Source organism: Larus michahellis, chromosome 7 (assembly GCF_964199755.1).
Source record: "Larus michahellis chromosome 7, bLarMic1.1, whole genome shotgun sequence".
Classification (NCBI taxonomy): domain Eukaryota; kingdom Metazoa; phylum Chordata; class Aves; order Charadriiformes; family Laridae; genus Larus; species Larus michahellis.
In genome coordinates this window covers 28,893,628-28,913,269 of record NC_133902.1, presented here as the reverse complement: position 1 = coordinate 28,913,269, position 19,642 = coordinate 28,893,628, and the positions used below count along the sequence as shown (strand labels likewise).

At 39.7% G+C, this 19,642-nt stretch overlaps 1 protein-coding gene across 2 annotated transcripts in view; it reads right to left on the bottom strand.

Annotated features, from left to right (window-relative positions):
* Window positions 1–282: 282 nt before the first annotated feature.
* BMPR2 (bone morphogenetic protein receptor type 2) overlaps window positions 283–19,642 on the bottom strand; it is a 107,945-nt gene continuing 88,585 nt past the window's right edge. The window contains exons 7-13 of one of the 2 annotated variants that reach the window (XM_074593868.1): window positions 15,688–15,802; window positions 13,888–14,048; window positions 11,985–12,132; window positions 10,882–11,018; window positions 6,076–6,248; window positions 3,692–4,971; window positions 283–1,955 (exon numbers count right to left, since the gene is read on the bottom strand). In XM_074593868.1, coding sequence (XP_074449969.1) covers window positions 1,705–1,955; window positions 3,692–4,971; window positions 6,076–6,248; window positions 10,882–11,018; window positions 11,985–12,132; window positions 13,888–14,048; window positions 15,688–15,802 — 2,265 coding nt within the window. In that variant the 3' untranslated portion in view covers window positions 283–1,704. The remainder of the gene's footprint in view (window positions 1,956–3,691; window positions 4,972–6,075; window positions 6,249–10,881; window positions 11,019–11,984; window positions 12,133–13,887; window positions 14,049–15,687; window positions 15,803–19,642) is intronic. The other variant, XM_074593869.1, reaches the window with a different exon arrangement.

The following is a 19,642-nucleotide window of genomic DNA, read 5'->3' as shown; positions in this document are numbered from 1 at the left end:
GGGGAGGCAATTGTTTGCTGCCAGTATCCGGCCATAGGAGTTTGGCAGGCTGACTGAATTGATTTTCTTTCTTTGAACATCACCAGTTTTCAGATACAGTGATAAAACTTTACCCAGTACCAAAGACTGACGTGCGTTATATCTTTTTTTTTTTATCTAAGTAGTTTTTACTGAAGTGTTTTCAATCAGAAAGAATGTCTCAGGTGGAAGGATATTTCTTAGGCAGAAGGAGGTCCTGACCAATAAGCAAATTATTTTTTCAGTAGACAGTAAAAACAATCATTCTAAAAAAAGGTAAGGTTTACTTGAGATTGTGAAAAAACATTTTATCTCAATAGATACTACATTCATGTTCACTGACATCTAAAATCAATGTGCATACAAACTGAAGGGTCTAAGCAGAGGGAAAAAACCCCAGCCCTCCCCCGCAAACACTCATAACCATGAATTTTAAAAGCATGCAATAAATTTTAACAAGATGATTGAGAGGCTCTAGAAACTCTGAAGGGAGGACGAGTTTCAACTCAACTCAGCAACAACAGTCAATTAGGATGCACCTACCTGCATAAGTAATCAGGCTGATTTTACCCCAGATTGTCAGTAAGGAGGTAAAATCAGGAAAGATTTGTGACTCATCACAAACCTGTTTTGTGCCAAATAAGATTAATGATTTTTCCTCTGCATAAACAAAATCTGTTTGCAACCTATCTTCATTAGAGCTTTTGACAGTTATTAAGATTTCTGAATAAAATGTATTTTCAATGTACATCATTAATGACCTAATAAGGTTTTAAATAAATACAGGGGGTGAAACTGCACACAAAATAAAATGGAAAAAATGGCTGACTGTTACCTTACATTTGTTCAACGTTTTGTTATTCAGAACTTCACAGGCTGGCATCTACTACTATGAAGGAAACACATTTTGATTTGGAAGGATCAAAGGAAACGTACTGAGCTCAGATACTTTTTTTTTCTTGTTTCTTTTTGAAAGCCCTTTCGTGCATTGTCACCTCAGAGCACAAAGTGATATAGGCAGCTGCTTCAAGCTGGCTACGGTGTGCAAAGTTCACTGTCATGACCGGCTGACTGCTCAACTGTCAGGGAAAAATTAACAAATACAAAAAGGGGAACATGTGGCAGTTTTAGAAACACACTTTTCAATAAAGCATACTGTGAACTATAGACTATTGCACATTTCAACATGACACGAGAAAAATAGGGGGGTTCAAAACAGGATACACTTTGTAACATAGAAATATACAGACTAGCTTGTGCACAGAAATCAAAACATGGTTACAAGACACCACTGCAGTCAAACCTGTCTTATAGTCTGCTCATGATCTTAGAGACCTTAAGAAACTGGTCCGAACTGATTATCAGCAATACTTTTTTTTGTTACTTTTTTTAAAAAAATATTTTAAGACCACATTTTTGATACACATATATATATTCCGTGGTCAAAACAGACAGACTTAACTTTAGCGATACTAAATAAAAGTGCAAAAACGTTCAAAAAATAAAACAAAATAAAAAAATATGGAAGCATAAGCTAAAAATTTTCTGCATAGCTGAAATCTATTTAAAGCGAGTCCTTGGTAGGGGTTGCTGACAGGAGGAAAAAGCAGTTTTTTTAAAATGTCTTCTGCATGTTTATTTCAAATAATGCAAAAAAAAAGGTCATTTGTCGGCTTTTGAAGAATTTCACAGGCAGTTCACTCCTGCGTCCTTAGATACCATTGTGGTGGCAGTGCCTCCTTCCGCAAGGTAAACAGCAGTGCTGGATTTGGAGTGAACTGCCCGGTCACTGCCGTTATTGTTGACCTCGCAGTGCAGCGGCTCGGTGGAGATGACCCACGTTGAAGGACGCCACCGCTTCAGTGAGTACGGAGTTTTCACACGTTTCTTGATCTTTTCTCCTGAGCCCGATTTGCCATCCTGTGAAGAGTCACCTACTGAAGACAAACAAACAAACAAAAAACCAAACAAAAAACAAAAACAGAGGAGAAAACAGTATTACGAGGAAGGTAAGATTAGACTGGAGAGTCCAGGGCTGTTATTCATGCAAAACAGAACAAAAGAACAAAATCTTATCTTATCACACAAAAGCAACTGTGTGGCAGAGGCACGACGGCTATATCAACTACAGTAGCTGCCATTAAAACAAGGGGTCAGATTCTGTTCTCTGTCAGAAATTACTTCAGCGAAGTAATTTGTGTTACCTTGAATGCACATTGGCATCAAACAGCAGAATCAGCATTTGACATTTGAGGGGCTTTTGCAATCATAGTATCTTAAATTACCTGTAATGGGAGGCACAAAAAAAATGTCGCTACGACAGGACGGCAAAGGCTGAACTTTTAATAGCATAATTAAATCATAGTTCCCCTAATCCTACTTCACCTGGCAAACCATTTCACCTGGAAATAAAATGGTCCAAGCTCTGTTAAAATCATAAGTCAGGATTTGGGATGTTCGGTTGCAAAACTGGCAAAACCAACTTTAATAATGATAGAATTTCAGCAGTAGAAATCTGATTGTTAAAAAAAACTTTCACGTTACACAACCTTCAAACCCTTTCTTTTAACTTAACCTTCAATTAAAGAAAGTTACTGCAATGATCTTTTTTCTTTACCTCAGTAAGTTTTCAACTCAACATGTTAAGGCAAAAATTAAGGTTTTCTACTTAAAAGGAAGACTTAAACATTCCACTGCTGAATATTCAAACTCCATTTCTTGAAAGATCTGTTCTGGTTTGTTTCTAAACCTTTTCTTTTCGAACATGCCTGGCACCCCAGATTATTTCACTTGTATCACAGCGTCTGTCTAAACACAGTCGGAGGTTTGCAAGCACCTTCCAAAGACTACAGTGCATTCTGGAAATACATTTGCTTAAAAAAATGCACACAGGAAGCCTTTCCAACAGCTCCAACAGGCCCAAAGACAAACTCAGAGGGTGCACCTAATTTAACTACATGATTACATTCTTACTGTAAAAAGGAGAGCCCCATTGTAACCTCTTAAATCTTTGCCGTAAAACTCTTAAGGCAGTTACTCTGAAGGAGTCTAATAAAATAGATTCTAACTACTTTGATTAATTTTTAGTATGTACATAGTAAACCGATGAAGGATTGCTATAATTGTTGGAGCTCAGATAGCAAAGACCATCCATTTAGGCTGGGCTAATACAGTAAAATCAGTTGCTTTAAAAGTAATGAAGTGTATAAAATAGTGATTATAATAAATTATTTTAATCAATACATCTTAAAGACAGCTACCCTTAAGAGAATGAGGAAGAGTAAGGAAAAGAAGGTATAATGTGCCCCTGAAGGAAGAAATAGGAAGCTTTTTCAACGTGCTTTGCAGTTGCAAAGTTAGGTGCCTTGCAAGGAATAATGGAAATTAGAAATTACTCCCTTCCTAGAGTCAGAGTAGATAGGTTATAAAGGGACAGATTTATTCCGTGGATGTGGAAGGAAGACAGTGACCTAACATGTGCTGGAGTTGACGGAGACAGGACTTAATTGAGAAGATTGAAATTGTGCTGACAGAAATTAAATTTATATGGGATTTAGTAAGTATGCTTTGAAGAGGGACAGGAGACACAGAATTATTTTCTATTCAAGCAGATATACGTAGTTATTAAGTAAAAAAGTATCAGGGAAAGTGTTCAAGTCCTGCAGGCACTTACACTGCATACTACTGCTATCCAAACTATTTGTGGCTGATAGATCCAGCGAATTAGGTCTCTGTGCTCTTCTAGTCTGGGTCTGCCCAGGATTTCTCGCTACATTCTGCATACTGACTGTAGCTGTGTCTTGCACTGGACATGGATTACTGTTGTTGTTATTGGCATTTGTTCGGCCATTATCCAGTGGTCGCTCTCTCCTGTCTACTAGGCGGTCCAGAACGCCTTCATCATGGCCAACCTGCTGCTCCCGCCTCAACAAGGGTTCATGCTCGTCAGGGCTTGAATTAATATTCAGCCGACTATCCTCTCCACTGAACTGGTTCTGAAGCATTTCCTGGGCCCTCTGCGCTACCGAACTGGCTGTCTGGCCAGATGGCACCGTCCCATTGGCATACTGGGTTGTGCCAGCATGAGAGTTTATGCTGTGGCTTCTCCCAGCCACTCCGTTCATGGTAACTGTCACAACATGAGGTTCTGCAGCATTGATAGTGTTCATCTTGGCAACGCCTGTTTCCACTTGCTTCAAGTTTGATTTGTGCTTGCCACCAAATTTTAACCGTGGCTCCTTTGTTGAATTTTTGGTGTTTAGGGGGAGGCTAGTAGGCCTCTTCGGAAGGTTCTGTTGCTTGGGTAGAGGATAGACCTGAGCAGATGGGACATCTGGAATCAAACATGCTTGACCATTGCCAGCTTGCGTGAAGTCCTGTTGTCCTGTCACCTCTACTGCAAGTTTTATCAGTGGATAAAGCAAGCTGGAACTAGTGCTGCTGAGTGGATCTGGCCCACTAAACTGCTTAAGTGAATGTTCCATCAGATTCTCATCAGAGCTTTCTTTCAGGTTCTTATCCACTTCTTTTGGATCCAATTTATTTGTCTCTAAGTCCTCCTCTGTTAGCTGCAGACAAACAGGGGTGGGCCCACCTGGCTGCATGACATTTGTAGTATGTAAGTTTGTTTCATCCGAATAAGGCATTTCGGATATGGTGGTCATGCCAGTGCTAGGAGTGAGGCCAGTCGTATTGGTGGTGGTAGTATTGGTGGACAAACTGGTGACACTCGTCTCAGGACTAGGGATGCGAGCTTGTGCTTGTTGCCGCTCATAGTTAATGGAGTTTCTATTCTTTTCCCCTGAAGTCAATGGGGTAGTGGACATTGAATGTTCAGAAGAAATGTTCTTCACTATGCTGTCAGTGTGGTGGATTGAATCTTCAATGTAGGAAGAGGAAGAGTAATCTGGATATGGCCTTATCTTTGACACACGCCTATGATGTGACAGATTCCTTTAAGAAAAAACAAGTCATATTAAGATCATGTATGTAAAAACCACCTCATATCATAAAGCCTCTAATTTAAGACAGCTGAATGTCTTTCTGCTTCTTTTCATGCATAAGCTAAGGACAGATACTGTACAAACTAAGATCCTTCACTAACTTCCTTAAAAAATCCTGGGTAGCAGAAAATTGCTTTTACCAGGACAGCAATTTCGTCACAGATGTTACTTATACAACTAGGTCAGATAACAGTAATTCTCTTCTATTTGTCCAATATGCTCTTTGTCCACTTCACTGATAAGGTACTGCTCTAATTGCAGAGAAGTGATGCTGAAGGAGGGCAACAAGAACTCAACACACAGAACGGAGAAAGTGATGCTGGGAAAAAGTCACAAGGTCCTAAACAAACCATGAAAAATCTGTTATTTTAACAATTTAGATAGTCTACGATTTGAACATAATTTTTTTTCATTACAGTAAACACTGCCACATGCAGCAACATTACTCTTCTCTCAAATCCACATCTCTAGTGTATACTATTAAGCACTAACATCAGTTCTGCAAATTCTCGCTCCCTCTGGATCAATATACAAGCAGAGAATGCGCAGCGTCTCTCTCGCTGGGGTCAGAATAACAATGACTTAAGTGATGGCCCTGCAGTTCTTTAACTGAAAAGCTACAGGTTTGAGACTTGGTGATTTCCTGAACTCGTATTGCCTGCAAATTCACAGCTTTTAGGAGAACATTTTAAATAGAAGTTTTACGCATCATATAGCAAGAGTCCTTAAAGACAATTCATCGTCACTTCACATCTTTGCAAACGTGTTTGGACAGTTTGCCTAAGTTCAGCTTAAAAGGCCCCTCTGTGAGAAGTACAGTTGCTTTCATAAAAGTTGCCTGAATTCTGGGGACACATAAGGAGATCTGAAGAGCGCAAGCAATCAGAATCATGTCATACAGTACCCATATGCTGATTAGCTCACGTAACACACACCCACTTAACGGGTGCAGCAACGTTAAGCCGGCAGCATGCTCTAGCTTCCTTCCTGGAGTGAACTGAGCATTGCGTGGGGCGTTCGTTGCTGACTAAAACCAAATGTTTTCTCTTCTTACCGCTCATTTTGCATGGCAGTTGACATAGGGTTGACTGTTGGACTAACTGATTTATTTCTCTCCCAAATCATCATGAGTTCCGCCATCCTCTCCTCCGCACACTGCGCTGTTAGTCGAGCTTCAGCATCTTGATCCCAACAGTCTTCGATTGTTTCTTTTAGCGACCTCACAGCCTGCCAGGAGACAAAGGAACAAAACCCCTTTATCTTAAATGACTTTCCCTTTATATTGTTCTTCTAATTCACTGCTTTATGACAGCATTCTGTATGCATAAAAATAGTCACAAGCTGGTGAGAAAGAGAAACGGAAGGTATGCAATTTCTTTCAAAGCTAGTTTACTCTAAAACCAGCAATATGCAGGACTAATATTATCATACCCCACACACAATCACCAACTAGGAAGACCGTTATTTAGGAAAAGCTACATTCACTATTGTCCATAGAACCTTCAGCCAGCCCTCACTGATGTCTGCATGCTCAGCTCACTCTCCCTGCCGTATGAAAGCTGTGTACTAAGGATTGATGATATTCTGGAAATGCTGTCATTGTTATACCCCCAATTCAGCTAACGGTCCCTGCCTTGCTTCCCTGCACTGTATGCAAAATAACACAGCCTTGCTCATTTTGTCATGGCTTTTCTTCCTTTGTTCAACACTAACATCCAAATGCCTCACACATACCAGTGAATTTGTCTGCGCTACGGGAGGAGATTATTGCTGCCCTTGTTTTACAGATGGAGAAACAGAAGCAGACACACTTTCCAGGGATCACACTGTGGGGTGAATGGTGCAGTCAGAATTAGAGCTCAAGACCTCCAAAACGTGCTGCCATATGGTCAGAGATCTGGAGAGGAGACAGCTGAAATTACGAGCACTGAACGCTTCTGCTTCCACTGCATCCAAAGTACAAAAACCAGGCAGGCATTTATTGGCCCCTGCTGCCAATCTATGGCCCATGGATAGGACGCGGTTTGCCAGAACATCTCACATCCACAGCCCAGCTTTAACCTCTCCAGCACCAATGACTGTGCATCGCTCCAGCTGGGCACTAAGGCCTCCGACTGCCTCTGTGCCAGAACTGCCTTGTTCGCTTCTGGCAGGGAAAGGCAGGACGAGCTCTGCACGCTGGCCAAGAGCTCCTCGCCCACAGAGCGGGCTCCTGGCATCACCTGCATCTGGCAAGTGACTGCTGCTTCGTGATGCAGCTACGGCTGCACAGGTGGGGACAGGCTCCCACACAACCAAACCTTTATTCTCCTTTCCCACCGTGGATCGAAGAGGGGCGAAGCAGCTACTTCCCTCTTAGCTGAGGGACATGAGTCTAAAAGCACGCTCAAGGACAACGGCAGGATAGCGTACTGGATCCGTTTTCCCTCCCAGAATAATAAGCCTTCATTTGGCTGTTAGGACTTGATTTAGCCACAATTTAGACGCATCTAAGTCAGCGGACACCCTAATCTCCTGTCTTGCCCCTCTGTAAGAGTGTCCCCTCCTACAGGTTTCACCAGCAGTAAATTTAACCAGTGTTTAATTGAATATTGTCTCTCTTCTAGCAGATCTTTTCCTTTTGATGTTTTAAGGATCATGAAAGGAGCACAGTGATGACTGTACAGATAGTTAACAAAACTGACGTCCTAGAGCTTCACATTTACCACAGTAATGTGTTTTCTATTAATTTCAGGTTCAAAGATATCTATACTAAAATGCGCTATTTAGAAGTTCTAGCACTCATAAAAAAGACAGAAGGGACAGGAAATCTGCATTGTTCTATTAATATCCTTCAGTCCTGACCTTTGAAGTCAAGCTTGGGCCCTGCTTGGCTTTGGCAAATGACACAAAAATGGTGCTAACACCTCAACTCAGTTTATAGCCCCAGAATTATTTTATGCACATCATCTGCTTGGATTGTTGATTTATACTGTGAAAAACAATACTGCTAATCAAGGTCTGTATCGTAATGCTTATGTTCAAGCAGCAAACTGAGACTGCATAGGTAACCATAAATCTAGGATTCCACATCTTTTGAGTGCCTTAATCATGTGACCTAAAAAATAAAACATTGCTTTTATTTTTATTTCACACATGAAAAGGGCAAATAACATTTCTCTAATAGATCAATTTGCATGAAAGTGTTATAACCCAACATGTCAGCGTAGCTTTAAATAACAGACAGAAGTCTTTTATCCTATGTATTAGACACAGGAGGTTAGGACCTGGGTCCAGGGTGAGGTTGTCTGGAGCTTAGTTTTCTACAGTATCTCCCCTAGAGCGCTCATTCAGTTGTTATCCTAGACTGGCATAGGGTGGAGTGGGTTGTTTGATAAACGAGAGAACTACAGATGGTTTATTTATTCTTCTTTTTTCTTAAAGCAATGGTGTAGGTCCATCCTTACAGCTGGACTTATCATCATTATTGTTATTATTTTGAATTTTTTAAAACAATTAGTGACAACACGTAGAATGTTTTAGGCAGTTTAAATATAGGGATCATTACTAGCTCAGTGTCTAATAATCCTGGAGTCCATCAGCTTGTTAGAACATAATTAACATTTAAAACGGTAGTCTGCAAAACAAAACAAACTTTCTCGAACTGTTTTAGTTATAACTGTCTTCAAAAACAGCTGTCAAGCTCGGTTCTTTCAACACTGCATTTGCCAACATGGCTATAGTTAAAACAGCTGCTTCTTGATTTCCTATATAATTTGGGCGTGGATTTTTTCTTTTTTGTCTCCCCTTCCCCTGACTGGCTGGCCAAAACTGTGTAATAAAAGAACCTCTCTATGAAGCTCTCAACTCAGTTACAACATGTTTTACAACAGTGTTAATACTGGAGGCTATGCTCCTCTCTGAAAATGGTTTCATACATATTTACAAGTACCAGCATAGATGAGGCCTTAGGCTGCCCATTATCTGCACAGTAGCTACATGCTTATCATCTAGCAAAGTCTCTGAAGATTGAAGGGCGTAATTTCAGCAAGGGAATAACCAGAATTATCTTTTTAAATAAGAGTCAAATATTGAGTACACCCTCAGCAAGTTTGCTGATGACACCAAGCTGTGTGGAGGGGTCAACACGCTGGAGGGACGGGATGCCATCCAGAGGGACCTGGACAGGCTTGAGAGGTGGGCCCATGCAAACCTCATGGAGTTCAACGAGGCCAAGGGCAAGGTCCTGCACCTGGGTTGGCGCAATCCCAAGCACAAATACAGGCTGGGTGGAGAATGGATTGAGAGCAGCCCTGAGGAGAAGGACTTGGTGCGGGTTGATGAGAAGCTCAACATGACCTGGCAATGCGTGCTCACAGTCCAGAAAGCCAACTGCATCCTGGGCTGCATCAAAAGAAGCGTGGCCAGCAGGTCATGGGAGGTGATTCTGCCCCTCTGCTCTGCATTGGTGACACCCCACCTGGAGTATTGCATCCAGCTCTGGGATGCCCAACATAAAAAGGACATGGACCTGTTGGAGTGAGTCCAGAGGAGGACCATGAAGATGGTCAGAGGGCTGGAGCACCTCTGCTATGAGGACAGGCTGAGAGAGTTGGGGTTGTTCAGCCTGGAGAAGGGAAGGCTCTGAGGAGACCTTACAGAGGCCTTCCAGTACCTAAAGGGGGCCTACAGGAAAGCTGGGGAGGGACTCTTTATCAGGGAGTATAGCGATAGGACGAGGGGTAACAGTTTCAAACTGAAAGAGGGGAGATTTACATTAGATATCAGGAAGAAATTCTTTACTGTGAGGGTGGTGAGGCACTGGAACAGGTTGCCCAGAGAAGCTGTGGATGCCCCATCCCTGGAAGTGTTCAAGGCCAGGCTGGATGGGGCTTTGAGCAGCCTGGTCTAGTGGGAGGTGTCCCTGCCCAGGGCAGGGGGGCTGGAACTGGATGATCTTTAAGGTCCCTTCCAACACTAACCATTGTATGGTCCTATGATTCTATGTCATTTTCCTAGTCCCAGTCAAGCTATTTTAGCTTCAACAAGTTACCATGTATCAGGTGGAACCCAGTAACTGTTTGCATTTCTCTTTGCTTGTAATAAAAGGCAAACAACCCCCTTCAAGTTAAGTGGATTCGTGTTACCTTGCCTTTGCTGCAGATGAAAGCAAGCACACAGACTCCTACCAGAGTTCAGCTGACTTGCTGGAACTTGTTGGCCTGCAGCAGTAAGCAAGGCTCTAAGCCATAGCTATACTAATTCAAAACAACAAACAACGTTACTATGTTTATAGTCTTGAAAATAAAAATTGGAGATCAAATGAAGCCATATAAAATTTCTAATGTAGTTATAATGAAATGATTGCTAGAAGCTGTAGCCCCTGCAAATTCTGAGGACTATACAACTTCAGAAAAGTTTATTACAGTGTTTATAGATTTTAGTTTTGGAAGAGTATATTTACATTTTTGCCAACTATTTCAGGGTGTTATTAGTATATAAGATGTCAAAAAGGCAGCAAATGCCTTTATATTTCCATCCAGCATACAGAGAACGTATGTGCACTTCATGCATTATACTACAGCTACTGTCTAACAATTAATATAACAAGTTATCTTATGTGTATCACACTTCAGCATTTGATAAGAATCACAGTGTTTTTCATTAAAAGAAATCTAGCTTTCATGTTAATGGCCTTTGAAAAACTGCTTCAATATTTAAGGAGTCCAGACAGAAGCAGGTCCCAATCCTTAAAACACTAACAAAAATTAAAAAAAAAAAAAAGACAAAAAAAAAAGACTTATTCAAAAATTGCTTTTAAGAAATGAGTATACCCTATAGCTGGTTAAATGATTGTTTCTTTGAAAATATTCTATCTCACCAGGCTGTTCTCCTTCCACGCTTCTGGGAATTTTGGTCTTTGCTTCTCTCTAGACACCAAGACTTGCATATCTTCAAAAGTGGGATGGTTTCCGACTTCTGTCTGGAAAGCCATCTGGTACTCTGGCACTGATTCCCCTGTTAGCAAAAGAAAGAAAGAAAAACATCACAGATTAAAAGGCAGAGCAAGGGCTTTCGGGTGATGAAAGGCAGTATCAAAGTTGCTGTCTATCGAGATGTTCTCCACGTTCCCCCAAAGTCTAACTTCACATAAAAAGCTGAATTAACTGCAAATGAATTAAGCGTTGTTCAGCAGCCTCTCAAAGGATAGCAGCTTCAAACTTTGCTGGTTGCGTGGTACATTCAGAATGTCTTAGAGCCTGAGGACGACACCTAATTTCTGTGAAACGTCGCTGACTGAATATATTCATGTACTTCATTTGGGAGGAAGCCCAGTGAGATTACAAGTCCCTGCACATGAAGTGCAGCTGTTTGACTACAGAGAGAATGCTGCACGTCAGATTAACTCTATATGCTGTATCTTGGGAAGAAGATGGTGGTTGCGACACAATCTCACATGCTAAAAGTCTACTTCCTCTTGTTTTATGTTACGGGTATGGAGGATTTCCCTGAATTTGCAATATCACTAGCATGAATAAAAGTACGACTGACTACCATAAATAAAAGTATGACTGACTAAAGACTACATTAAATCACAGCACTTTCCCATCCATTCCTTCACAAAGAAAGTCTGAAAGACACTTCAGGCACTTTTAGCAGTTTTAAGAACTGAAAGTACTGCCTTTGCCATCAGCCCAACTCCCAGTGTTTGTAAACTCTGGACAATAATAATAACAATGCTCAAATTGCACTTACTATGAGCCCCGCAAACTGCTTAAACAGATCTTTCACCATACTGCATTGACATATACAATACACTGCATTGACAACAACCGTCTTGAACACTAGATGGCACCGACTTAATGGCAAAAACAATTGAGAAAATTATTTCCCTTCTTTACTTTAAAAACCTAGGGCTAGGAGGTAGCTTTGGGTGCTGGTACCTTTCTACTACTAATTTTTTTTTCCACTTCTTTTAGTTACCTGGGAAGAGGTCTGTACATCTCATAAATATCTCCCAGTAGATAAGGCCTAGCGCATACATATCTACTTGTTTCAAAGCAGATTCACAGTCCCTCAAGTTCACTGCTCCTTCAAGCACTTCTGGGGCCATATAGCGGATTGTACCGACCTGGAAAAACATAAAATCAAAGCTTCAAATCAGGAAGCGATTTCCAAATTCAATTTTATTATGAAGATTCTTTTCTTTTAGTACCCTACTTTGCTTGATATTTTCTACAGTTAAGGGAAATGCAGTTCCCTTCTAATCCATGTCCTCAGCTTCTTATCAGGAGCATAGTCAAAATAAACCCCTTCCCCTACTCTGTCACTTTTTTGTATGTACCAAAACAAAATAATTTTGTCCCCTACCCATATGTTCCCATGTTCTCAATGTTCTCATATGCAATACGATACAGCAGGAATGTTTTTGGTTGGTTTGTTTTTTCCCTGAAATTACTCTGTTAAACACCAAGGTACTTGTCATAATGGAAGAGGATGCTGCTGAACAAGGAACTTGTTCTCTTTATTCTTAGACTGTCAGAAAAGCACTCCCCTACATCTTCCATGGTCAAGGGTTATTAACAGCCTTAGAAGATACCTATACATTTCCACTAGGAAATATGTTAGATCAGAGCAATCATTCATCAGTACTTTGAGGACAGTATTTTGTCACAGAACTATTCCACATCCTCGCATTTTAAACTGGTTTCCCTGTTCTTTGTTCAGTAAGAGGAGACCTAAAAAGAGGACCTGGGCACTAGGCATTATTAATGTAGCACTTGCTTTCTAAGGGAAGGGGACTATCACTGTGAAACACATTCTTTGAATGAAATGTGAAGGTTTTCTGTAGAAGCACAAAGATGACAAATATACTGAACCATTAGGGAATTTTATTCTCTGTTTAAAATAGTCTCACTGTATTTCAGTAGCCTATATTCAGGTAACAGTGTATCTATGCTTATACAAAATGAAAACAACAAAAAACCCATTCTCTGAATCACAGCATCATAAAAAAGAAAGCTTAAGAAATCGGTTTCTTCTTTTTGCCCGGAATCCATTCTAACCCACTCCTAGCAGATGTTTTCCCAATCTGTTCCTTAAATTCATAAAATGATGCAAATTCTATATAGCCTTCCTCAGCAGTCCATTCCTTGGCTGCCTTCTACAGACTAGAAAGGCTTCTTTGAAACTAACCTAAATTTTCCCTCCTACAACATAATTCCATTACCTCTCGTTCTATCCACACTGAATGCAAACAGTTTATTCCTTTCTCTTTGTAGCAGCTGTTTACATATTTGAAGACCTGTCCCTGTCTTTACTTCCTTAAACGATCCTTGTTCTTTCATCTTTTCCCAAAAGGTACTTTTTCAAGCATCCCCTGTTATTTGGTCCATGTCTTTCTACGTACACTTACTCTCCCAGATGTATCCATTTAAAGTCCAGAAAATTGCAGATGACACAGAGAGAAATGGTTGTAAGGTGTAGAATATGTTATGTCACCATTTCGGAAAAATTAAAACCAAAAACCACTGAAGAATGTTTGGTCTTCAGTTAATACTTGCAGTACCAGAGCGTAGGGACCCGTACCACATCATCGCAAACAACGGGGAACTACCTTGCATCTTCTCATATCTCACACAGAAAACTTCAGTCTCCAGGGTTGCCAATCTATCACCTTTCAAAATGCTAGGTTTGGTTTTGAGTGTTTTGAGACTAAAACCGGTTTCATCCTATCAAGGTTTCAGCCACTTCTCACCCATATTGCAGCAATTCCCCCTTACAGGAACGTTATCACCTTGTAACGACAAAACCAACTATTTCTCAGTGTTACCTCCATACTAATTTGTCTTCCTTTATACACTGGCTTATCTTCATTTGTACTTACCTCACTAATGGCTGCATTATCTTCCTCACCTGGGCGTACCAGTCTGTTTCCAGTTAGCTTCATGGAGAGTCCAAAATCGCTAATTACACATGTTCCATCATTCTTTACCAGTACGTTGCGGCTGTTCAAGTCACGATGGGATATCGCAGGTTTGTAATGGTCTATTTGGACATACGGAAGTGCTTGTTATTATTTGAGCAGTTCTACTGTTTGGCAAAATGAGAGAACCTCATTATGTCTGCTCAGTTATTATAAACAGAAAATCAACTTATGTTTTAGAAAGCTAACATTTTTGATTCTTTACAATGAGCTCCACGGTATGCTATCTATAGAAAACTGACTGGCATTCAGAGTTTCACTGCGTCTATACAATATATTAGGCTACTGCTATATACAGTTTTAGTGTTTGCCAATAAGCTTCTTTCCAAGGGATATTTCAGCATGACTTTGGCAGGGGAGATAGCATGTACTTAAGCACAGACCTCCTGCCACAGCCCTGACAGCCACTCCAAATGCTCGCTCTCATATCCACACTCCTATGTCAAATACGGCACCAACTATTTACATAATGATTGGTTTGGAACCTATTCAGAAGATATGTAGGTAATATTATTCCGGAGAGTCTGAACATGTTCATCTTGCAAGGGATCTGATCTTTTCCAAAGAATTATCTCAGCTGTTCCTATTTTGTAAGCAATTTATTTTGTTAGTAAAGCAGCCAGCACTACAGAACCAGTTTTACTGTAGAATTTATTCTACTCCAAGAGTTCCTTCCTAGCATTCATAGACCAGCCTATGGCTGTCTCTTCTTTATGATGGGAAGTTTACACAATTTCTGGCTGCTAACGGACACACCTGTCTGCACATTTCGGAATGATGAAGTTAAGATGATAGCTGCAGTTTCAATGGCACATAGGAATACTGATTTAGGTATTTTCAGCCTTGCATTTTTAACAGCATCTTGAGTTCGTAGAATCATAGTTGTCATTCTTTGCTAGAGTTGATGCTTAGCATTTGAGATATATAGTTTGGAATTTTAATCCAAACATTAGCACCTTAACATAGAATTAACATTACCACCCTTATATTTACTGCCAAAAAGCTAACGCTTCAGTGCCAGGCCATATTCTGCAGCCTGATACATCACAGATCTCAGGATATCTGCTTTATAATCGTGATACTTCAGCTGCTGAAATGCAAGCATGCAAGCAGAGATATAAAGATATAAATCAATATGTTGTCATATCCTGTGCTCTAATAAAACACTAAAAGTCCAGCAGTATCATTTGTACACAGCAAAGACTAGGCCCACGCCCTTAGACAAAAATGAAGAGATATGATAAATAAAACTACAGCGGAGTTAGAAGATTTAATTATTTCTCTTTGTGTATACAGTTCACACACAAACTAAAAATTGCTTTGGTGATTTGTGTCTGAACTGCACAAACAAACAGAGCACCCCATCTGTTTGCTCTCTGCTAGACAGACACCCAGTGCTCCAGGTCTTCAGTCATCTGTTGCCATGATACCGCAGCACCGCACAGCTCTGCCGCCTCCTCTTGCCTTTCTCTGGGGCTCTGCTGGCTCCTGCTCCATGTTTTCATACAAGCATCACAGACGCAGCCCACGACATGGGATTGTTCAGAAGGAAAGAACATATCAGAAGTTCTGAGTAATCTCTATTTGCATTCATTATTTCCTACTTACCGTACTGTCATGGATTAAAAAGAAAGGCAGGAAACTACCACCTGATAGAAATAAGAGTATCTTGAACATCCCGGCATCCCTTCCTGGCCTTACCTCCTCGAGGTAGCTCCGTGTGCAGGTACGCCAAGCCCCTAGTTATAGAGTGTGCCAAACGACAGGAGCTCACCCAGTCACTTGTGTGGAGACTCAAATATTTGCACAAAGAACCCTGAAAAACCAAAAAACAAAACACAAAACCGTAAATAATGTATTAAAACCATTTCCCAGTTCAATAACTCAAAATCTTTAGGAGTCAGTTTTATCCATTGCTTCTGAAAGGTGTAATCCTGCTACTGCTTCTATGTTCACCCAGATGTTCTGAAACACAAGATCGGGCCAAAGTTTCATTAATTTCTAGTGCTGCCATTTGGTTTATCTAAAGAAATGGAACAGAAAATTTATCACAAAATAACAGGGACTGCCTTTAGGAATAATGAGATTAATTATAAAACAAAAGCATAGCATACACTTGATTTATTCTTTGAAAAAATTCTTGTTGAACAGCAGAAGAAATATAACTGTAGACATAACAGCCTGGGTTACTAAATAGTGGTCTTTAAACCATTAGCACGTACAGAAGAATACTCAACATCTCTCACTGGCATCTCCCCTGTTATAATCTATTTATATATCAAAACAAAATAAACCCAAAGGCAATTCAGAATAGGAGCAAGTCCACACGCACTGAAAAACAGGAAAAAAGAATGTCATGTTCCTCTTTTCTTGAAAGAGAAGTTAAATGTGAAATATGGGGGGTTTTTTAGTAATTTGTGGTGGAATCTCCAAGACAACCAGAGGGGTGTCAGTGATGATACTGAAATATTCTAGAAACTGAGACGGCGCTCTGAAACAAGAGCCAGATCCTGCAAACTATGACACCTTTGAGCAGTTTTTATGCACATAGTCCCCAGTGACAATGTACTCAGTTTAAACAAACTAAATCCCCATGCATGAAGAACAAGTCGTCCAGCTGTCTCTGCATGCATATTACAATATAATGTTTGTTTATGACTACAAACTACCCTGGTTTTGCCTATTTAAATCTGTAATCTTGAAGATGCACCAATGTTTAACATCTTATCAGCCGCAACTAAAAACACTTTATTGCAAAATTAGCTATGTAACATTTGGTTCAAAAAACTCTACTATGTGCCATCCGAGTCCATTTGGAGTTGACATTCAGGTAGGTAACCCATGCACAGTTCAGATGGGGGCACATAGTAATTTAAAATGATCCAAGCATTAGACCTTTTTTTTTTTTGTTTAAATTCAATGCTAGAACTAAAACCATGTTCTTGACACTTCTTAATAGAATTACAAAAATCTTACAGACTTTTCAGACTTAGCCTGTACAGAACAAGGAACCCATCAACAGATAACCTCCTCGGTGAAAACACAGACCAAATGTCACTCATACAGGTTTATATCAGCATTCTTTTTTTCGTTGCTTAAAATGCTGTTATATGAACTTCAAATAGATTTGGGTAATTAAAAAAAAACAAACCAGCTGAGAATCCACCTAAAAATGAGTTACAGAATTTTAATTTTTTTTAAAATTTGTTTAAAGCTTTTTAGGAAAAATAAACACTCTTACTAGCCTCCATTTGCCAGAAACTTGGGTGCAGTAACGGATCATCTTAGCTCAGTGGGTTGAGATTCCAGCCCATTCTACTGGAGACACAGTTCCGTTATCGTGGTGTGACTGGGAAACACTCACTGTATTAAAGACCTCAAACCAACTTCAAGATCTTTTGGCTGCAGAGCTTGCTAGCCACCAGATGTTTTTTAAGCTGGCTGAGGGTTGTGTTTTTATGCTTTTAGTGAACTTCAATATAAATGATAACCAGGAAAATTTTTAGTCAAAATTTGGAGATATATATATATATATTTGTAATTGAGATTATTCTTGTCAGAGTTACATGTTAAATTGGGGACATTTGTTCTGATTATGACTTTTGATAAAACTGATGTTTTTCTTTTAACAAATCACAAGATTCTACTATGCGTTTTACAACAATTTTTCTGTTGTTCTAAAAGGACAGGAGTGTCTGACTACTGGGGGGATGATTCTTACTTACTGCTTATTCACCTGTCACACCTCAGAGTACCATCAGAACTCCATGCTGATTGATAAGTACACTTATCGTTCCTTTTATTACTTGCTCACCTACTTTCTTCGCTCTGAAAGCATGTTTAGATAATAACACACTTTGAGTCAAACCCATCCGTCTTGCTTTCACTGAGGCAACACCAAGAACAATGCTCTGGTTTGTGTGTTCGTATTTCCAAGAAGGAAAGTATTTCGAGGAGAATGATGTTTGGATGGGAAGTATTTCACCTGCACATCTTGTATGGGTTTCTCCTTATTGAAATAAGATTTATGGCTCCGGTTTGAACACTACAATTCCCTTTTAGTAGGGCTGCCCCAGCAGGGTTCCTTCTCTGCAGTTGGCTCTACATACAGCAGAACATCTGCTCACTGAATTAAGGATCACACTGTGCATTAATTACACCTGCTGTGCACTTTTTCCAGTGGCTTCCAAGCCACCGGTGGATTGATTTTAGACTAATAGTGCTGTTCTTAATACCATATTGAGAAAAAAACCTGATAATATGTTGTCATAAGCCTCATCTGTGCATTTAATCAGACTGTTAACAGATCCTGTTTATATAAGCAACAAGACACAATTTTCAATCAAATTACATTTCAGCTGAAAATCTGTTCATTCAAGAAAACAGCAAAACCAGATCACCTGTTAAAGACAGTTATGCTATGCCCTCCCAGGAGTAGAATACTCACTTGATGTCACTCAACTCAATTAGTTGAAAATAAGCCTACTCTGCCAGAGCAGGCCAGAGATGACGTGTTTTGCCACTGTCCATCTGGAATAGGCACAACTGAGCTTTTTCTATGGTCATTTCTAGTCTCTGCAATCTCTTCTTAGATGCCCATCTCTTACAGACTGACATGATCAAGTGTGCTCTCACTTAAAAGTTTCAGTTAAGATACTCTTTACATATTTGTGAAGTGCTATGTTGCCTTAAATTTGCATATATATTTAGATATTTATATACACCTATGCATTTAACTTCCAACATGAGCATATATGTAGAGACTAAAACACCCTAAACCAGGCCATCATTACTGCTGTTTATTACTGTTGTTTCCTTTTGCTACTTGAATAAGCAGCTTTTGTCCTACTGTCCCCATAACAAATCAGGCTTCAGCTATCACCTTTACATGCTGGAGGAAATACAATATGAGTTTACTCACTTGAGACCAAAAAGCTCATTAAAGAAATTATTTAACTGAACAGTTAAAGTCCTTTCCCATACACAAGCGAAAAAAAAAACAAACATTCAAGACAAACTGTGAAACATATTTTTTTTTGCATTTTCATATATATAATCCCCACATACATTACATTTTATAATTTTTCATGAAAGTAATTCACATTTATGTTGTGTATTTTTTAAAACATTTTTTGTTTCTATGCATGTGTACACACCCAAACACAGTGTCAGGAACTCAAATTAATGAATTTGAGGGATGTAAGCATTCGGTTAGCTAAGGAGATTTGACGAAATGGTTCTGGAAAGTAAAGCTGCTTTCTTAACACTTGTCCTACATCATCAATACATGGTACAGCAAAACAAATATGGTATGCCACAGAAAGCTTTAAAGAAGATAACAGGATAAAAAGCCAATATGATTTACAGTACCACAAACCAGTTTGACAACAATATTGGATCTATTATGTTTCATTGTAAAAAAACCCCACCATTTACAGCTACTGAGTGAGCTCCTAACTTCTGTAATAGAGATATAATGTCTTAAAACTAAGAAGTTTTAAATTTATTCAATTATTTTTAAGTAAAAACAACTCTTCAAATTCTGTCCTTGAATATTGCACAGTTGACTAAAAAAACCTGCACCATAACCAAGAGCAAATACTGCAGCTAAGAATTTGTAAGACTACATTTAGTAGCACTAACTGGGAAATCTTAA